Source organism: Bos taurus, chromosome 23 (assembly GCF_002263795.3).
Source record: "Bos taurus isolate L1 Dominette 01449 registration number 42190680 breed Hereford chromosome 23, ARS-UCD2.0, whole genome shotgun sequence".
In the NCBI taxonomy this organism is placed as follows: domain Eukaryota; kingdom Metazoa; phylum Chordata; class Mammalia; order Artiodactyla; family Bovidae; genus Bos; species Bos taurus.
This window is the reverse complement of record NC_037350.1, coordinates 7,446,252-7,463,432: the sequence shown is the minus strand read 5'-3', so window position 1 is coordinate 7,463,432 and position 17,181 is coordinate 7,446,252. Positions and strand designations below refer to the sequence as shown.

General features: G+C 53.0%; 3 protein-coding genes across 4 annotated transcripts; 1 reads left to right on the top strand and 2 right to left on the bottom strand.

The window, feature by feature from the left end:
- Nucleotides 1–293: 293 nt before the first annotated feature.
- WDR46 (WD repeat domain 46) lies at nucleotides 294–9,630 on the top strand. Its single transcript, NM_001015564.1, has 15 exons — nucleotides 294–397; nucleotides 497–691; nucleotides 801–881; nucleotides 1,016–1,128; nucleotides 1,253–1,340; nucleotides 1,470–1,531; nucleotides 1,769–1,873; nucleotides 1,980–2,130; nucleotides 2,250–2,385; nucleotides 2,698–2,797; nucleotides 8,235–8,548; nucleotides 8,687–8,781; nucleotides 8,925–9,020; nucleotides 9,147–9,260; nucleotides 9,367–9,630. Exons 1-15 carry the CDS (start codon nucleotides 329–331, stop codon nucleotides 9,463–9,465), a joined length of 1,818 nt encoding a protein of 605 aa, NP_001015564.1. The 5' UTR covers nucleotides 294–328; the 3' UTR covers nucleotides 9,466–9,630.
- Nucleotides 9,631–9,884: 254 nt separating this feature from the next.
- B3GALT4 (beta-1,3-galactosyltransferase 4) lies at nucleotides 9,885–11,916 on the bottom strand. Of its 2 annotated transcripts, none has more exons than XM_005223270.5 (2): nucleotides 11,834–11,916; nucleotides 9,885–11,349 (listed from the first exon to the last, which is right to left on the bottom strand). In XM_005223270.5, exon 2 carries the CDS (start codon nucleotides 11,324–11,326, stop codon nucleotides 10,190–10,192), a length of 1,137 nt encoding a protein of 378 aa, XP_005223327.1. In that variant the 5' UTR covers nucleotides 11,327–11,349; nucleotides 11,834–11,916; the 3' UTR covers nucleotides 9,885–10,189.
- A 468-nt stretch (nucleotides 11,917–12,384) lies between these two features.
- On the bottom strand, nucleotides 12,385–17,045 carry RPS18 (ribosomal protein S18). The gene is made up of 6 exons (NM_001033614.2): nucleotides 17,000–17,045; nucleotides 16,437–16,535; nucleotides 13,001–13,087; nucleotides 12,812–12,913; nucleotides 12,610–12,701; nucleotides 12,385–12,499 (listed from the first exon to the last, which is right to left on the bottom strand). The coding sequence occupies exons 1-6, from the start codon at nucleotides 17,000–17,002 to the stop codon at nucleotides 12,424–12,426; spliced, it is 459 nt and encodes a 152-aa protein (NP_001028786.1). The 5' UTR covers nucleotides 17,003–17,045; the 3' UTR covers nucleotides 12,385–12,423.
- Between the last annotated feature and the right edge of the window lie 136 nt (nucleotides 17,046–17,181).

The following is a 17,181-nucleotide window of genomic DNA, read 5'->3' as shown; positions in this document are numbered from 1 at the left end:
GTCAATGTGTGGTGTTCTGCTAAAAAGACCAGACGCGGAAGGATTTAAGGCAAGATGGAGAAACCGAGATGTGAAAAGAAACTGCACGGTTGCTTGGGTCTTGACCTCGGAGTGCCCGTCTTTCATCACTTGGGCATAAGTTGCCTCACTGGGGTCCTTGGTCCCGCCCCTCAGTGGGGAGCGCGCCCTCATTAAAGATGGCGCCTGGGAGGCTTCGACCTGGAACGGCGCTGATTGGATGAGTCTCGGAGGACTTCCGGGAGTTTTCCATCCGACTGTGGAACTGTGGAGAGGAGTTTGCACGTGGATCGTGGTTCTAGTGGGCTAGATGGAGACAGTCCCCGAGCCGGGCAGTAATGTCCCACCCAAGAAGGACAGACTGCAGACCAAGAAGAAGGTAGGGATCTCCTTGGGGTGGAAGGGAAGTTTTTAGTTGCGGGGTTCGAGGGGCGGGGCGAAGGGCCGCGGAATACGAGGGATCCTGCTCTGCTGGTAGAAACCACGGCGATACTGGGAGCAAGAGACCACTGGGACAGCTGCCGGAGCTTCTCCAGGTCCCCCTCGTAAGCGGAAGAGGAATCGAGAGCTCCGCCCCCAGAAGCCAAAGAAAAATGACACCTCAAAGAAGTTTCGGATCTCGAAGAAGCCCCGAGAACTGAAGAGTCCGAGGCCTCAGCGGAGCTTATCTGGGGTGAGCCTGGGACCTCCCGGGGTGCCGAGGCAAGTCGTCTTGTGCTTTCAGGGTCGGGGGGTTGGGGTCAGCTCGAGCCTGTTTCTCAATTGCCTCCTCCCTGCCGCAGGCCCAGGACCCATTTGCAGGTCCCGCCCCCGTCAGTGTGGAGGTGGTTCAGAAGTACTGTCGCATTGACAAATCCAAGGAGGTGAGGACTAGTCGGAGAGTGGGGAGCGGTTGCAGGAGGGAGTGTCTGGGTGAGTTGAATGGAGGCGGGGCTCTCCTGTGACCCCCACATCCCTTTGTCCTTCTCTCACTCCATCCGCACCACCGATGTTGTAGCTACCACATCCGAAGACCAAGACGCGAAGCCGACTTGTGGTGGCTGAAGCCCAAGAAGAGGAAACAAGTGTCAGAGCTGCTCGATCTGAGCTTCTGCTTACTGAAGAACCTGGGTGAGTGGACCCTGATGTGGGCCTCCCCAACCCCTGCTTTATGGGGCTCTCATTTCTGATTGTGATGCTGGGACACCCACTTCTTATTAGGAAGCTTTAATGCAACTCTCACACTCACTTGCAGGTTTCTGGAAGGAGAGGATGGGGAGGACACGGCGAAGATTCGCCAGGCTGACATCGTGGAGGCTGTGGACATTGCAAGTGCAGCCAAAGTGAGCCTGAGAATGGCAAAGGGGCCAGCGGGTCGACTGATGGTGCAGAATAAGACGGGAGTGGGGACTAGAAAATTCCTGAAAGGAACCAACTCTCTTTTTTCTTTTTTTCACTATTCCCTTCTCCAGCATTTTGACTTGAACTTGAGGCAGTTTGGACCCTACAGGCTAAATTACTCTAGAACTGGGAGGTAAGGTTGAATTCCATTGACTTTAGCCTAGTCCATCTCAGCCATAGCAGTGTACATCTGGGTTGTTGACGTGGGGAGGGTCTTGTTATTTGCTTGCATGTGTGATAAGCGTGTGTGGTAACATCTCTCCTCTCACCTGGAGAGGAGGAGCTGGCGTGGGACAGACCCTTGAGTCCGGGCGCCTGCCCTACACACACGCCTTGAACTGACACCCTGCCTGTCCTCCACCTTCAACAGACACCTGGCTTTTGGAGGACGCCGGGGTCATGTGGCTGCCCTCGACTGGGTAACAAAGAAGCTTATGTGTGAGATCAACGTCATGGAGGCAGTGCGGGACATCCGGTCAGTGGCCTTGGTCAGCGGCCGGTGGGGATGAGACAGCCCGTCACTGATCAGTCGACAGCTGGTGACTCCCTTTCACATTGCTCCGCTCCTCCGCCCCTCTCAGGTTTCTGCATTCTGAGGCACTGCTGGCTGTTGCCCAGAACCGCTGGCTTCACATTTACGACAACCAGGGCATAGAGCTCCATTGCGTCCGCCGCTGTGACCGGGTCACCCGACTTGAGTTCCTGCCTTTCCACTTCCTCCTGGCCACAGCTGTGAGTGACTGCAGAGTGCAGGGACCAGATGGCAGCCCTGAGAAGACCGTCCCTCCCCTGGGGCCCCAGTAGGGGGAGGACAGAGGGCAATCCGGTCTCCTTCCCTCTCTCTCTCACAGTCAGAGACAGGGTTTCTGACCTACCTGGACGTGTCAGTGGGAAAGATCGTGGCAGCTCTGAATGCTCGGGCTGGACGGCTCAGCGTCATGACTCAGAACCCTTACAATGCCGTCATCCATCTCGGACACAGTAATGGTTGGTGCCTGGCAGAACTTTAACCCTCACCATCCTGTCTTGCTTTTCTTTTTGGCCATGTCATGTGGCTTGTATGATCTTGGTTCCCTGACCGGGGATTGAACCTTGGCCCACAGCAGTGAAAGCTGAGTCCCACCCGCTGGATCATCAGGGAATGCCCCAGCTTTTCGTCTATATTTGTACTTAACGAGTCCCTTCAGGTTGCCCCTCTGTTCCCCTCTTTTCTTACCTCTTGGCCCCGAATCCCCCTCTTTTGCAGGTTTAATCACCTCAGCACCCTATTAGTAACTTCTGCTCTTCTCTGGTGCACAGGGACTGTGTCTTTATGGAGCCCAGCCATGAAGGAGCCACTGGTAAAGATTCTCTGTCACCGAGGTGGAGTCCGGGCTGTGGCAGTAGATTCTACAGGCATGTAAGTCAGTTGTTTGGGCCTGAGGTGCTGGGGCTGGGGGCGGGGGGCGGTGGGGTGGTGTCTCAGCTTGAGAGAAAGTCCTCAAAGGTAGTGCGCCTTTGGGAGCACAGACTCTGCACCCAAGCTGGCCTTAAATCCTGGTGTTACCCCTTACCAACCATGTTGGCAGGCATGTTAGGTGACCTCGGTGTACATGGTCTTCACCCTGAGACTGGGGATATGAGTATCTTGCTCAAGGGCCAGAAGACTTTAAGGGGCCCGATAGTAAATATTTTAGGCTTTGTTGGTAACGGAGCACAACTGAGTGCTTTATGTAGGTTCTTAAATAACAAGAGAAGAAACAATGGATGCCAAATTATTAATGAAATGAGAAAAAGAATTGAATGCAATATTTGTGTAATATAGGTCTACTCTTGGAAATAATTGGATTCCTGTTTTTGTTTGTTTTTCTGCCATGCCATGTGGCATGCAGGATCTTCAGTTTTCCAACCAGGGATGGAACCTGCCCCCCCTTGCATTGGAATTGTAGAGTCCTCACCCCTGTACTGCCAGGGAAATCCATGAATTCCTGTTTTTGAGCATAGCACTTAGTTTAGTTGAGGTTCAAAGTTAGTGTTCCAAATCATCCAACTCAACTGCAAATGTTGATCTACAGCTGCCAATTTGTGAAGAGGTTTTGGGTATTTTGGGCTTCCCTGGTGGCTCTGACGGTAAAGAATCTGCCTGCAATGCAGGAGACCCGGGTTTGATCCCTTGGTCAGGAAGATCGCTTGGAGAACAGAATAGTTACCCACTCTAGTATTCTCGCCTGGCGAATTCCATGGACAGAGGAGCCCAATAGGCTGCAGTCCATGAGGTCACAAAGAGTCAGATACAACTGAGTGACTAACACTTTGACTTTTGAGTATTTTATCTTTGCAAACATTTTTTCACACAGATAGATGATAAGACGGATGGTGCTTGAAATGCTCTGAAGTGATGTGTGTCACTGAGATTATAGTGTTCTGGGCAGCAGTGCAAAGAGATAAGATGTGGTGTCTGCTTGACCACAATACTGTGCTACCTTAGCACAAAAAGCAGCCACAGAATAAGTAACCAAATGAGTGTAGCTGTGTCCCAGTTCAGTTCATTTACTCACTCGTGTCTGACTCTTTGCGACCCCATGGATTGCAGCAGGCCAGGCCTCCCTGTCCATCACCAACTCCCGGAGTTTACTCAAAACTCATGTCCATTGAGTCGGTGATGTCATCCAACCATCTCATCCTCTGTCGTCCCCTTCTCCTCCTCCCTTCAATCTTTCTCAGCATCAGGGTCTTTTCCAATGAGTCACTTCTTCGCAGCAGGTGGCCAAAGTATTGGCATTTCAGCTTCAGCATCAGTCCTTCCAGTGAATACTCAGGACTGATTTCTTTTAGGATGGACTGGTGTGATCTCCTTGCAGTCCAAGGGACTCTCAAGGGTCTTCTCCAACACCAGATTTCAAAAGCATCAATTCTTCAGCACTCAGCTTTCTTTATAGTCCAACTCTCACATCCATATATGACCACTGGAAAAACCATAGCCTTGACTAGATGGACCTTTGTTGGCAAAGTCATGTCTCTGCTTTTCAATATGCTGTCTAGGTTAGTCATAACTTTTCTTCCAAGGAGCAAGTGTCTTTTAATTTCATGGCTGCAATCACCATCTGCAGTGATTTTGGAGCCCAGAAAAATAGTCTCTCACTGTTTCCCCATCTATTTGCCATGAAATGATGGGACCAGATGCCATGATCTTCGTTTTCTGAATGTTGAGCTTTAAGCCAACTTTTTCACTCTCATCAAGAGGCTCTTTAGTTCTTCTTTGCTTTCTGCCATAAGGGTGGTGATAGCTGCATATCTGAGGTTATTGATATTTCTCCTGGCAATCTTGATTCCGGCTTGTGCTTCATCCAGCCTAGCATTTCTTATGATGTACTCTGCACGTAAGTTAAATAAGCAGGGTGACAATATACAGCCTTGACGAACTCCTTTTCCTCTTTGGAACCAGTCTGTTGTTCCATGTCCAGTTCTAACTGTTGCTTCCTGACCTGCATACAGATTTCTCAAGAGGCAGGTCAAGTGGTCTGGTATTCCCATCTCTTTAAGAATTTTCCAGAGTTTGTTGTGGTCCACACATTCAAAGGCTTTGGCATAGTCAATAAAGCAGAAGGAGATGTTTTTCTGGAACTCTCTATTGCTGTGTCCCAGCATGACTTTATTTATGAACACTGACACTGGAGTTTTCAAATAATTTTCACGTCTTGAAATATATTTCTTCTGATGTTTTTCCCAACCACTTAAAAATGTGAAAACCATTCTGTAGAGCTTGTAGGCTCTACAGAAAGTGGTGGGCTGGTTTTGTTGACTCATGGGCCGTAGTTTGCCAAGCTTGGCCTTCAGTTAGGAAACTGTTGTAGATGTGAACACCAGTCAAGGTATTCAGAGGCGCACACGGTGCCTGGTAGGTGGGGAGCGCTGTTTCATCATCGTCGTAAAGACGACTGTTCTCTTTAGGTCTGGCTGGTGCTGTGGGGGCTTTGGGGTGGCCATTCCGCTTTGAATTTCCACCCTTCCTGAGAGACTATTTGCGTTTCCACAGCTGTTTTGTCTGGTTTGTATTGTATGTATGTCTGGATCTGGCAGACTTTCCCACAAGTTCCCACGTGTTTTTCTCAAATTCTTTGATCCATCAGGCATTCATTGGGTGCCAGCTGTAGGCTGGGTTCTGGGGGTAGAAGGATGAATCTGCCCTGGTGGGGTGTTCCAGTTACACTTTATTTACAACCACAGCTGAGGAGTTGGCGGGCCGGGCGAAACCCTCAGGTTCTGCTCAGTCGTCTCCCATCTCCCCACCGTTACCGTGTCCGTCGCTGGATGCTGCACCCCCGCCCACAGCTTCTCCCGGCCTGCTCCCTTTCTGCCACATTGCCCTCACCCAGAACACGACTTCTTGCTAGCTGTCCCCATAGCTTCGTGTTCTTCAGCCATCAGTCATGGCAGACGCAGAATCACTGTTGGCTGAGCGCTCCTCGGGAGCCCAGGCCCTGCTGGTGGCTTTGGCTGCATCGCCCCATTACTGCTCACGACCTGTGAAGCCCTTGCTGCTTTTCCCCTCCAGGGTCTGCTGCTTCCAGTCCTTGCCACCTCACAGTTCCAGCCTCTGGTTCTTCCTTCTTTTAGGGTGTCCTATCGGAATACTTCTTCCCACATGGCTTTCTTCCGCATATACCACCACTCAGGAAATCAGAATGCAGAAGCCCAGTGGCTGTGGAAAGCCTGCTGACTGCTCAGGCCCCCGGGGCCCTCTGGTTGTGTCTTTGTGGATTGGTGGTTTGGTTCTTCCCCTTTACTCCAGGTCTGTGCCAGTCTGGATCTAGGAGAGTGGGGGCCTCTTCCAGGGCCTTCTGCCTTCTATGGGCCCCTGGACCCAAGCTGGACTTGGCCTTCCCTGGGCTGCCTAGGTCAGCTGCTTCTGCTCAAGGCTCCGTCAGTTGTTCACAGAGGTTTGGCCAACAGCCCAATGCCAAACAGCTCTGGTTCTTGACTTTGGGCCCACTCGTGTAGCTCTGGTCCTCCTCAGGGCTGCCTCAGACCGGCCACAGGGGCTCCAGAGATGCCGCGGGCTGTCATCCTCAGCAGGCTTCCTGGAAGCTTGCATTAGGATTGGACTGGACCCTCAGAGTTGATCTGTTTCTTGCAAGTTCAGTAGGATGGTGGCATGGTCTGGATGCCCATCTGGCTACCAGGTGGGTGTCTGCACAGAGGCTTCCAGAGGTGGGTGTGGGGGGCAGGAGCCAGCGGGTGCCCTTGAGTTGTTGGCCCAGTGAAGGCTGTGACCTGTGTCCCAGGAGCCCTCAGCAAGTCCTGGTTTGTGCTCATGACCTCTCCCTCGGGTGGAGCTGGGCCCTGTCTGTCTTGTCAGGACAGGTATCCAGCTAGGTCTTGCATCAGTCCCATCACAGGCCAAGTCTCTGCTCAGAGGAGCGCCTTAGTGTTTTCTTCCTGGGCTCACAGTCAAGGTTAAAATGTGAGTCTTCAGCGTCTGCCAAACAGACATGCCCTGACCTGGCTGGCCACCCTTCAGCATCTCTGAGCAACTTGAATATCCATAGAAACTCCAGTCTCTGAAAGTAAATGTCTTATGCGGTACACACATTCTTAAGAGGACTTTTGACAATTCTTTTTTAATTTAACTATATAGGGTCTTAGCTGTATCACATAGGACCTTTCTAGTTGTACTGAGCAGGCTTGGTTGCTCCATGGCATGTGGGATCTTAGTTCCCAGACCAAGGATCGAATCTGTGTCCTCTGCATTACAAAGCTGATTCTTAACCACTGGGCCACCAGGCAAGTCCCTTTCTCCAGAGGATCTGGTCACCAACCTTGCCCTTCCTCCTTCTAGCGAAAGGGGCCTTCTAGCGCATCACTTCCTTGCTTTCTAAGGTTTTCTCGGGTCCATGCAGCCTCCACCTTTTGGCCTGTCACTGCCAGAGAGCCACTTTGGGGACTGTCGGTCTCCCATCTGACCTTCAGGAGCCTCTGCAGTTTGTCCCCGCCTGGCCATATTCCACCAGCCGGGAAAACAAACTCATTTCCATCTTCCTGTGTCCACAGTGTGATGTTCATTTATTTAAACCTGCTGTGTGTCTCTGTTTCTTACGCTTTTTTAAAGTGAGTTTCATTTAAACCTTTTCAGTTTTCAGCTACAATCTTTAAATTGCTCCTTGTGCTTTCTATTTTTATCCTTGCCCGTGCTGGGTCTTCACTGCTGCGTGGGCTTTTCTCTAGTTGCGGTGAGCAGGCTTCTCATTCGGTGGTTTCTCTTGCGGACCATGGGCTTCAGGGCACGAGGGTCTCAGTAATTGGGGCATGTGGGCTCAACTCCCAGGTTCTAGAGCACAGGCCCAGCTGCTCCGCGGCATGTGGGATCTTCTCAAATCAGGGACTGAACCCTTGTCTCCTGTATCGGCAGGGAGATTCTCCAGCACTGAGCCACCAGGGAAGCCCTCTTGTGCTTTCTTCACTTGATCTTAGCCAAAAGGCTGAGAAGCAATCCTCTTGTGCTTTCTTGATTATTACCTAGAATGGCTCAAGTCCCACAAAGCCCTCCCTGACCATTGCCATCAGCCTTTCCCTCTGCTGACTGCTGGGCTGCCTGTCTGTGTGATGTGACCTCACACCTGAGTGTAGATTGTCACATGCATCCTCCCTTTCATTCACATGTGGTGAGAAAAGACAGTAAAGACACAGCTCTGACTTGAATTCTAGCTCCACCACTCACCCCAATACTTCAGTTTCCTCTCTGTAAAAGGGAAATGAAAAGAGGTGGTGGTGGTAGTGGTTCCGTCCTTATCAGTCATCTTCTCCCCCAGCAGACCTGATGCTTCATGCTGTGATTAACTTCCCTCTCTCACTCCCAGGCACATGGCCACCTCTGGCCTGGACCACCAGCTGAAGGTCTTCGACCTGCGAGGGACGTTCCAGCCTCTGAGCGCTCGGACCCTGCCCCAAGGTGCAGGGCACCTGGCGTTCTCCCAGCGGGGACTGCTGGCAGCGGGAATGGGCGATGTGGTCAACATTTGGGCAGGACAGGGCAAGGCCAGCCCTCCTTCCCTGGAGCAGCCCTACCTCACGCACCGGCTCTCGGGCCACGTGCACGGCCTTCAGTTCTGCCCCTATGAGGATGTGCTGGGAGTGGGGCACAGCGGGGGCATCACCAGCATGCTGGTCCCTGGTGAGCAGGCAGGGCTGGGGCTCCAAGCGGTGACCTCGAAATGGAGGCTTTTGTGGGCTGGACCCTGAGACAGCAGGGGGCTCCTGTCACGCTGGAGCAGGTTCCTGTTATAGTTCCACGTGCCCCCTCTCCCTCCAGGGGCTGCCGAACCCAACTTCGACGGCCTGGAGAGTAACCCATACAGGAGCCGGAAGCAGCGGCAGGAGTGGGAGGTGAAGGCGCTGCTAGAGAAGGTGAGGATGCGCCTGCGCCCCCGCGGGCTGGGGCGGGGGGGTCTTAGGAAGAAAGGATTTCAGCAGTGCCTCTGCTTTCTGTCCCTCTTTGGTGTCACCTTCCTGTGGATCCTTACCCGTCCGTCCCTCTGTGTTGCATCCAGGTGCCCGCCGAGCTCATCTGTCTGGATCCACGAGCCCTGGCAGAGGTCGATGTCATCTCTTTGGAGCAGGCAAAGAAGGAACGGGCAGAGAGGCTGGTACGGAGCGGGGCTCCGAGGGCCCGGGCGCCCCTTCCCACCACGTCCCATCCCCACTGCATCCTCAGAAGCACAGCTCCCTGCCCCAGAGGCTGCTGCAGCTTTCACCTCCTTCCCCTTCCTCAGGGCTACGATCCCGATGCCAGGGCTCCCTTCCAGCCAAAGCCAAAGCAGAAAGGTCGCAGCTCAACCGCGAGTCTGGTAAAGAGGAAGAGGAAGGTCATGGACCAGGAGCACAGGGTGAGCGGGCACCGGGGGCGGGCTGGGCATCCCAAGGGGAACGCCCTCCTGCTGGCCCCGCTGGCCTCATCCACCTGCCACTTCTCACCTGTCTCTCCCTACCCAGGACAAAATCCGCCAGAGCCTGGAGCAGCAGCTGCAGAAGCAAGAGAAGGCCAAGCCCACGGGGGCCCGGCCGTCGGCCCTGGACAGATTCGTGCGCTGAGTCAGGCTCCCGGACCCGGGAGAAACATTCTCTCCCCACGCCCACCTGTGGGGAATTACCCGTCCCTGGAATGAGGAGGGAGCAGGGAGCCCCCTTCCTCCTGGGGAGGACAGCTGGTTCCTGGGGTGGGGGGTGGTCGGTATTAAAAAGGAACGTGGACTTTTGGATACCGTGTCTCAATCATCCCGTGAACCTGTCCCCTGCCTGCGTGCACCCTGGGGCTACTCTTGGACGTGAGGGGCTGTGTCTCCCCTCTGGCCCCACCCGTCTTGTGGGCGCTGTGGCCTCGTCCAGCTCCCTAAGGCCTTCCTCCAGGGAGAGGTATGCTCCAAGTCCCTGGAGATGGCCTTCCCCACCAGCAGGCTCTGGTAGCCTCTGGGTTTCCCAGGATTGTGTTCTGAGAGTCCTGGACCACACACTCAAAGAAGAAAAAAGACAAGTTTATTGAGGGGCCTATGCCCCTCCCCTGCCATGGCTGGAGAGAACAAGCCAGCGTGTGTGGTTCTTCCTGAAGACCATCTCTGGGGCTGGCAGGCCAGGCAGCCCCCTAGGTCCCTCCTGTGACCCTCAGTCTTCAGTGACAGCCCGAGCACCTGTGTGGAGCAGCTTGCTCAGCTGCAGCCAACTAGCGCTCCTGCTTTGGGCCTGGGAGAAAGAAAGGTGGGGGGGGGGGTGCTGGCTGGACCCTCCATTCCACACCCCTCTCCTGGGCGCCCAGGCCCTCTCAGCTGTGAAGCCAAGCTATTAACCGGCATCGCAGGATGCCCAGGAGCCCCTGGAGCCAGGAGCAGAAAGGTACAGTTCTTTCTGCATCAGAGCCACCCACTAGCTTCCAGGCTTCCTGCATCTCCCAGGGGTCCAACTTGTGCGATGTCAGAAGGAATTTCCCATAGCAGCACCGATCCAGGGGGTAGTGGGTGGCACCAGCCAGCTTGACACAGTGGGTTGGGGCAAGGCCTCCTCGGCGGGCACTTAACCCCACAAAAACATCCTCCAGGGGCAGAAGGGGTGCCCGGCTGGCCACCTTCAGGATAAGCTGCACAGCAGAAGCTGATAGCACATAGCCCGTACCTGAGGCGTAGGGGGGAAAGGGGCCCCAGGAGGGAGGCCACTGCTCCTCCGATACCTGGTGCTTGCCTCCCGGTGACCGAGAGGGCTGCACCCGCCAATGCACGCGACCCAAGTACAAGAGAGGCACTGGCTGGCTCCCCAAGGTGGGGCTTCCGTCCCACTTCTCATCTCCAGCCTTCGCCTTTCTCGGGGGCCCCACGCCCGTCTCCCATTGCTCCCAGCGGCCTCCCCGCCTGACCAGCTCCGACACCAGTTCGGGGACGTTGACGAACACATCATCGTCGGTCTTGAGGATGTAGCGGGCCGTGGGGCAGTGTCTGTCGGCCCAGCTCAGCCCGCTGAGGGTCTTGAGGGTGAGGTTGCGGTAGGAGTCCTGGAAGGCTGCCTGCATGATGTCCCCGTGGGCCGCCGACTCCCACACCAGGTCGCTCCCGCGCGACCCCCAGCCGGGCTCTCCCAGCAGGAAAACAGTCTGCACCCTGAGCCCGCGGACCTCGCGCAGGCGGCCCCAGGAGGCCCGGATGGCGTTTCTCTGGTTCAGGTTGTCCGGGGCGGTGCAGACCAGGATCAGGAGGAAGGGAGGGGGGCCGGGCGCGCCGCACGCCGCCTCGTTGGGGATCAGGAGGCGGGGCAGGGCCAGGGGCGGCCCGGGCGAGGCCGGGCCGGGGAGCAAGGAGGCCAGGGAGAGGCTCAACAGCTCCTCCCCGAGGCCGGAGGGCCCAAAGAGGGTCCAGACGAGCAGGAGCAGCAGGGCGGCCAGGAGCAGGCGCCGGGACAAGCCGGGGCGCATGGTGCGGCGCGGCCAGAGGGCACCTGGGGGGAGAGACCGGGCGTGGTTAGAGGCCGCGGAGCGCGGTTCTCAGACAGCGGCCTGCAGCGAGCCACCCCCGGGACGGGGCGGCGGCCGGTGCCGACGCCCTAAGCTGCCCTCGCGGCGGGGCCCGCGGGGACGTTACCTGGTCGGCGCGGCCGACAAGGCCCGGCTCCATGGCCGGCCGTCTCCGCTCGCCGCCCCTCCCCGCCGGAAGGCGTGGCGTGCGCAGCCCCCGCCGGAAGCTCCGCGGCTGCGCGCTTGGCGGAACACAGACTGGAGGGAGCGGGGGGTGCGCAAGCGGGGTCTTTGCCCAAAACGGGAAGCGGGTTTGGATCCGCGGGCCTCGGCCACATCGGCCGGACGCCGTGCGGCCGGCGCCTCCCCACACCCACCCCCGCGCGGCGGGGCTCAACGTTTCCAGGTCACCAACACCAGCATCTCCAGCCTTCGGAGACGTACGGCGGTCAATACGCAGATACTCACCTAACCGGCCGCTGGCTAGGCTCAGCTACCTGCGCAAGCCCCAACACCCCGCCAGCCAGCAAGGGGAAGCCGGGCCTTAGAATGTCCGAGAGCGCCCCCTCGAGGGTGAATGTGCAGCTCCTCCCTCTACCCACCTGGAGAGTGGCACCAATAGGTAAAAGGTTGCTTCTGGTAAGGGGGTGTGGCAACAGCATAGCTTTAATCAAGACCAAGAGTGTTGGGAGCTCTCTAGAATATACCTGTCAACGCAGGGGACACAGACCCCACCCCAGGTCCCGGAATGCCGCATGCCCTAGGGCAACTGAGCCCAGGGACCACCACTTCGGTGCCTACACACTACCGTGCCGCGGAGCCTGTGCTCTGCAATGAGCAGCCATGCTCACAACTAAAGAGAAGCCGAGCGCAGCGAGGACACAAAGACCAAGACAAGGTCTGGGCAGCTGAGTGGGGACATCAATCGAGTGTGAAAAATGACCAACAGGGCCCGGTGTGAAAGCATATTCCCTATCAGAGTTTCCAGAAAAACGCAAAGAACCACAAGACGGAAGCCGTTAACTGTATAAACTATTTATTAACACAAAGCCCACACATTATTTCTTCTTGGACACACCCACAGTGCGACCACGGCGGCCTGTGGTCTTGGTGTGCTGGCCTCGGACACGGAGTCTGCAGGGAGAAAAGACAAAGGTTACTCACCATATCAAGCAAATCTGGGAAAAGACGGGGCATGCGAGTCCCCTGGGAGTCTAAGGACAGACAAATGGGCCCCCACTCACCCCCAGAAGTGGCGCAGCCCCCTGTGGGCCCGAATCTTCTTCAGGCGCTCCAGGTCTTCACGGAGTTTGTTGTCTAGACCGTTGGCCAGGACCTGCACAGACGGGGGACAGTGAGGGATGGCTGTTCTCCGCCCTGGTCTCCTAGGTCCAGTCCCAACTGGACAGCCTGCTTTTCTTTCTGCTCTCCCCTCTCCACACACACCTGGCTGTATTTCCCGTCCTTCACGTCCTTCTGTCTGTTTAAGAACCAGTCTGGGATCTTGTATTGGCGTGGATTCTGCATAATGGTGATCACACGTTCCACCTGGCAGGCAGGACAAGGGTCAGGTCCAGACAGCCCCCATCTCCAGGCAGGCCCAGGCCCAGCCCCAGCCCCGATCCCTGTCCTCACCTCATCCTCGGTGAGCTCCCCGGCCCTCTTGGTGAGGTCGATGTCTGCTTTCCTCAACACCACATGAGCATATCTTCGCCCCACACCCTGAGGAGAGGTTTTAGAGTTGTGTGAGTCTGACCTTTTGGGTTGCTCATGATTCAAAAAGCACACAAAAGTAGGGTCCAAAATAACATACTCTTCCAGATACAAAGCCTAATCATTAAAGGGAAAAAAAGGTTTTGATATCCCCTGAAAGCTGTAGCACCCGAGTGGCACCTTCTGATTTCTACACAGTGGAGACGAAATTGATGCTTCTCAGTCAATGGAGCACCAAAGCAACAAGATCAAGGTTCTCTGAATTAACGGTTGAGTTGAATTAACTGAATTAACTGAATTAACTGAATTAACTGAATTAACATGGTCAGTTGCTCGTGATGTCAAAGGGCCATAGGCCATGATCCTTTGGGCAGGTCACTAAATCCCTGTGATCAAAATAAACACTGAGACCAGTGGCATCCTGTCACCACCAACACTGGTGCTCCTTGCCACCTGAGCTCACGAGCCAAACAGATTTGCAAAGTGAACGACTGTGTGCTGGGTTGAGTAGTGTTCCACCAACTTTCTGTTCATCGGGAGCCTCAAAACATGGCTTTGGTTAGAAATAGTTAAATCCAATGACTGGTATTCTTATAAAAGGAGAGGACACAGACAAGCAAGAAGGCCATGTGATAAGGTGAGACACTAGAGTGATGCAGCTGCCAAGACAAGGAAACCAAGGATGTTTGGCACGGAACTGAGAGATTAAGTTTCGGTTGTTTTAAGTCAACAAATCTGTGTCACAAAGGTCCCAGGAAACTGGATTTCCTCTCTGTAAGAAAGTGACCTGGAGGTCAAATTACCAAATTGATTGAGAGGAGACTAAGATCTAAGTGTCTCTCAAATTTAAATATTTACAGGTGGTATGTCTGAGACTTGCTTTAAAATACAAGTGGGTAGAGAAAGGTAAAGATAAAACAAGATTCTAATTTTTAACTAGATGATACATCGACCGTTGTTCAGTCACCCAGTAGTGTCCAACTCTTTGCTACCCTGTGGGCGGTAGCACACCAGGCCTCCCTGCCCACCACCTCCCAGAATTTGCCCAACTTCATGTTCACTGCATCGGTGATGCTGTCCAGCCATCTCACCTCTGATGCCCTCTTCTCCTGTCCTCAATCTTTCCCAGCATCAGATGACCAAAATACTAGAGCGTCAACATCAGTCCTTCCAGTGAATATTCAGGGTTGACCTCCCTTAAGATTGACTGGTTTGATCTCCCTGCTGTCCAAGGGATTTTCAGGAGTCCCTTGGATGCCTCAATAGGGGGCCAATAATTCTCTCTCTCCTACTTTTTAGCGTTTATGATTTTTGATAAACAGCTTTTCTTTTTTTTAAGTTGCTGTCAAGCTTTTTGAAAGCCCTGTTCAGATACTGGCTTGCCAATTATGAGAACCAGTGGGTATCATCCAGTCATTGTGACTAGTTCCAACCATGTTTCCAAACAATCCAGATGACCAGGTATCATCCTGATTTAGAGGAAGGGCAGGCCAACCTTAAGGACTATTCATAGCAGAAGTGCACAAATGGAAAGAAAAGAAGGGATTGTGGCATAAAAAAATCTTGCAGGTGTGTTACCACTTAGTAAATACCCTTTTCTGCTTATGTCACCTTTGATACCTCACCTTTCCCAATTAACTTTGCTCCTTTAATTTTCTGAGGAATCCCTCCTCCTACTCAGCCTCCAGCCCCAGCAACTCCCTTCCAATTTATAAGTATTACTCAACCCCACATTCCAAATCATTAACAAAAGACCAGGTACCTCTAAGCTTTGGCTGTCTCACCAGAGAAGAGCCAGCAAAAGCTGAAACACAGTTAGCAAAACCCCAAGTACCTGTGTATCTCTAGAATAATCTTTCCCAGTGGTAAGCAGGGCATGAGATTCCCTAAGAGAGTCTTATCAACATACTCATTAAGTACTGGAAACTGCTTACAAAATCTGTTTTAAGGTCATCACATATACTTAAGGTAACAAATACCAAACTAGTTAATTTCAAAGAAGCAGGGAGAAAGGGTTTAATAGAAGCATCCTATCAACCACGCTCATCTTTTATTTTCACTATCTGACCTAAGCATTCTAGCAATCTTTAAAAACAGAAGCAACCTCAGAGATACAGCAGGTTCAGTTCCAGACCACACCCAACAACACTGAAATAAAGAGAGCTACATGGTATTTTGGTTTCTCAGCACATGTAGTTACATAATCTATTAAGTGAGCAACTGCCTATACATACCTTAATCAAGACACTTTATTACTATGAAGTACTAACCATCATGTGAACTTTAAGCAAGTCTAAATCTTTTTGCAATAGTAACTAAGGTCACTGATCACAGATAAGCATAACAAATACACCACTGAAAACTTTTAAAGTATTTCATCAAAATGTGACAGACACACCATGTGTGCAAATGTTGAAGAACTGTCTTAAGAGCTACCACAAAAAAACACAGTATCTGCAAAGCTCCACAAAATGAGGTGAGCCTGCACTGAACACTGTATTTTTCACTGACTTACTAGTTTCACAGAAGATGAAACGTACTATTTAAGAATGAAAGCCGTGCTCCTTGAATTAGAGTGAAAAAGTAAACGTGACAAATCTCACCAAGAAAAGCTGATGCTGATTTGCCGTTTTAAACAATCTATAAAATACTTATCATAGTGTCTTCTGGGGATTCTAAGCAACCTTGGCTCCAAGAAGTGTAAACATACTGGCAGAAAACATTCAGTCATTTCCACAATTAAAAAATCTTTTTAAGGATAACATCCCCATCTGGAAGGCTGGGAGTTCATTAGGTTAAGGAAGATATCCAAGCTTGCATTCACTGACATAATAACTATAGGTTTCTTCATACTTGGAATCTCTTGGCATTTCTATTTACCCTTCAAATGGTACAATTATCCAACTTCCCCATTCCCTAGGTGAAATCTCTTGGTTTGACCTGAGAGGACTCTCTGGCTTTTCTCACTTACCTTTTGGGACAAAGAGGGCGAGCGGTTAAGAGAACTAATTGCTCTCTTAATCGTCTTTTTTTTTACCTAGCAGACAAGACCATCTGGTTGGGACTCCCCTCACTTTGCCTCACTTTCAGCTCAGGTGTTAACAACTCAAGTTTCATCTATAGTCTCTAGTCCTTACCCTGCGTGTGTGTGAGTCGCTCAGTCGTGTCTGATTCTTTAAGACTCCATGGACTGTTGCCCCACCAGGCTCCTCTGTCCGTGGAACTGGCAAGAATACTGGAGGAGATTCTCCAGGGGATCTTCCCAACCCCAAGGATCAAACCCTGGTCTCCCGTATTGCAGGCAGATTCTTTACCGTCTGAGCCACCAAGGAAGCCATCAGTCCTTACCCTACTTTACCTTAATTGCAGTGATGGCAAAGGCAATTTTCCGCCGCCCATCGATGTTGGTGTTGAGTACTCGCAAGATGTGCTGGAACTTCTCAGGGATTACTAGAGACTGATAGAGATTGAGGGAGAAATTAGAGTGAACTACTATCAAACCGTAACCTCAAACACGAACGCTAAGCTTGTCACACAGGGAGCAGGAAACCCCCGTCAGGTCTTCACGACACAACAAACTCCTGAATCCTGCAGACAGCAGGAACATGAAGTGTTCAGGCCTGGGAAAACGCAACCTCGGGGAAGAAGTGTGTCTCCTACCCGTGCCCCAAGTACACTCTGAGTGGCGGAGACTGAGGTCCCCACTCACGCCCAAACCGTTCTACTGCCCGGGGTGGGAGTTCCTCCGGCCCCAGCCCCCAGACTGGATGTCTTTAGTTGTCCTTTTCCAGAAGCGGTATCCGAGGCTCCACCCAGAAAGTTGGAGGCTCCCAAGACAGGACATTTTCAACCCTCTGACAGCAAGACCTTCCCTGCCCCGGTCCCGATGTCGCTAGATCCCCGCAAGGATTGTACTCTTACCATGGCGGCGGCCCTAGCGGCGGCGTGTAGGCCTCCAGTGGAAGAGAAAACGGAAGTGACGTAACAGCCTTATATTGCTACCAGGCGGAACGGGCGGAGCTATCTGAGCAAGGAGCTTCCGGAAACTATGCAAGACCCTGAATCGGGCGGCATGACTTCCGGTCCGGGTTTTCTTTACTGTT